General features: G+C 44.4%; 1 protein-coding gene across 1 annotated transcript in view; it reads left to right on the top strand.

The window, feature by feature from the left end:
• LOC119593265 (bifunctional protein GlmU-like) overlaps positions 1–401 on the top strand; it is a 2,143-nt gene extending 1,742 nt beyond the window's left edge. The window contains exon 4 of the mRNA XM_037942197.1: positions 35–401. Coding sequence (XP_037798125.1) covers positions 35–277 — 243 coding nt within the window. The 3' untranslated portion in view covers positions 278–401. The remainder of the gene's footprint in view (positions 1–34) is intronic.
• Positions 402–1,094: the final 693 nt, after the last annotated feature.

Genomic DNA, 1,094 nt, shown 5'->3' with positions numbered 1-1,094 from the left:
GTCAACTAAGCTTAACGTCCCCTTTGCCCAAAAGGTGAAGACCTTCAACCAGCACTTCGAGGTGCTGGGCATGTCGGGCACCGTCGGCCGCGGGGGCACGCACCTCCACATCTCTCTGTCTGACCACGAGGGCCGGGCGTTCGGAGGTCACGTGATGAAGGACCTCGTCGTGTTCACCACCATGGAAATCGCTCTCGGAGAACCCGCTGACCTGGTGCTCGACCGCTCTGCCGACGCGGCCACGGGCTTTGATGAACTGACTATAACGAAAGCATAGTTTTCGTTGTCCAGGAGGTCGATGTGGCTAACGTTATTTCAAGCAAAATATTTTCGTAACATTTTTACTCTCGTACTGTATGTGCGGAATTGATAGGAAATAGATCAATAAACAAGCATCGAGGTGAGTGCGTTTCTTTAACCTGCAAAGTTGTTTCTAGAAAATCGTGAGGACAGAATGATAAATATTCATTGTTAATTTTCGGTCGAAGCCAGCTTTTTAACAATATATTTTCTCAGAAACAAAGAATATCTCGGATTCCAGGAATTCGAAAAATAATTGCGAATTAAACAGTCCCTCAAATGAGACATTTTGCTGTTGGTTTGTTTTACAAAGTGAGGTTAATATAATGGTCGATAACAGCGTCAAGAATAAGTTTACACTTGTACTTGACTAATGTGCTTTGAATGGACAAGGAATCTTAATGTTATTCTCAAGTCTAATGATGTAAGCGACAGAAACATACAATAACCCTTGAAATTTTCAAAACAACTAATGGAAAACATGTACCGTTCTTTCGAATTATTAAACCAGACATTTTACTCAAGAAGTCATAAATTTGAATAAAAGATAGAAGCACTTTCAAATCCTGACCGAAAGTAGGACAAAGAGGTCACATTTCTTGAGTCGGTTGAGTAAAGTTGAGAGGTGTGGTTTGGGGCTTCAAACCACGCCCATTACCTCAGGGAGTGTAAGGTCAGGCGCTGCAGTGGGCGCCATGGAGCTGTGGGGGCTGCCAGCCGGACGGGCCGTCTGCTTGGCTGTGATGTGCGGTGAGCTGCTTGCGTGGAGTTTGTTACAGTTTTCTTTACCTTGA

Source organism: Penaeus monodon, chromosome 32 (genome assembly GCF_015228065.2).
Source record: "Penaeus monodon isolate SGIC_2016 chromosome 32, NSTDA_Pmon_1, whole genome shotgun sequence".
NCBI lineage: Eukaryota > Metazoa > Arthropoda > Malacostraca > Decapoda > Penaeidae > Penaeus > Penaeus monodon.
This window is presented reverse-complemented; position numbering and strand designations above follow the sequence as displayed.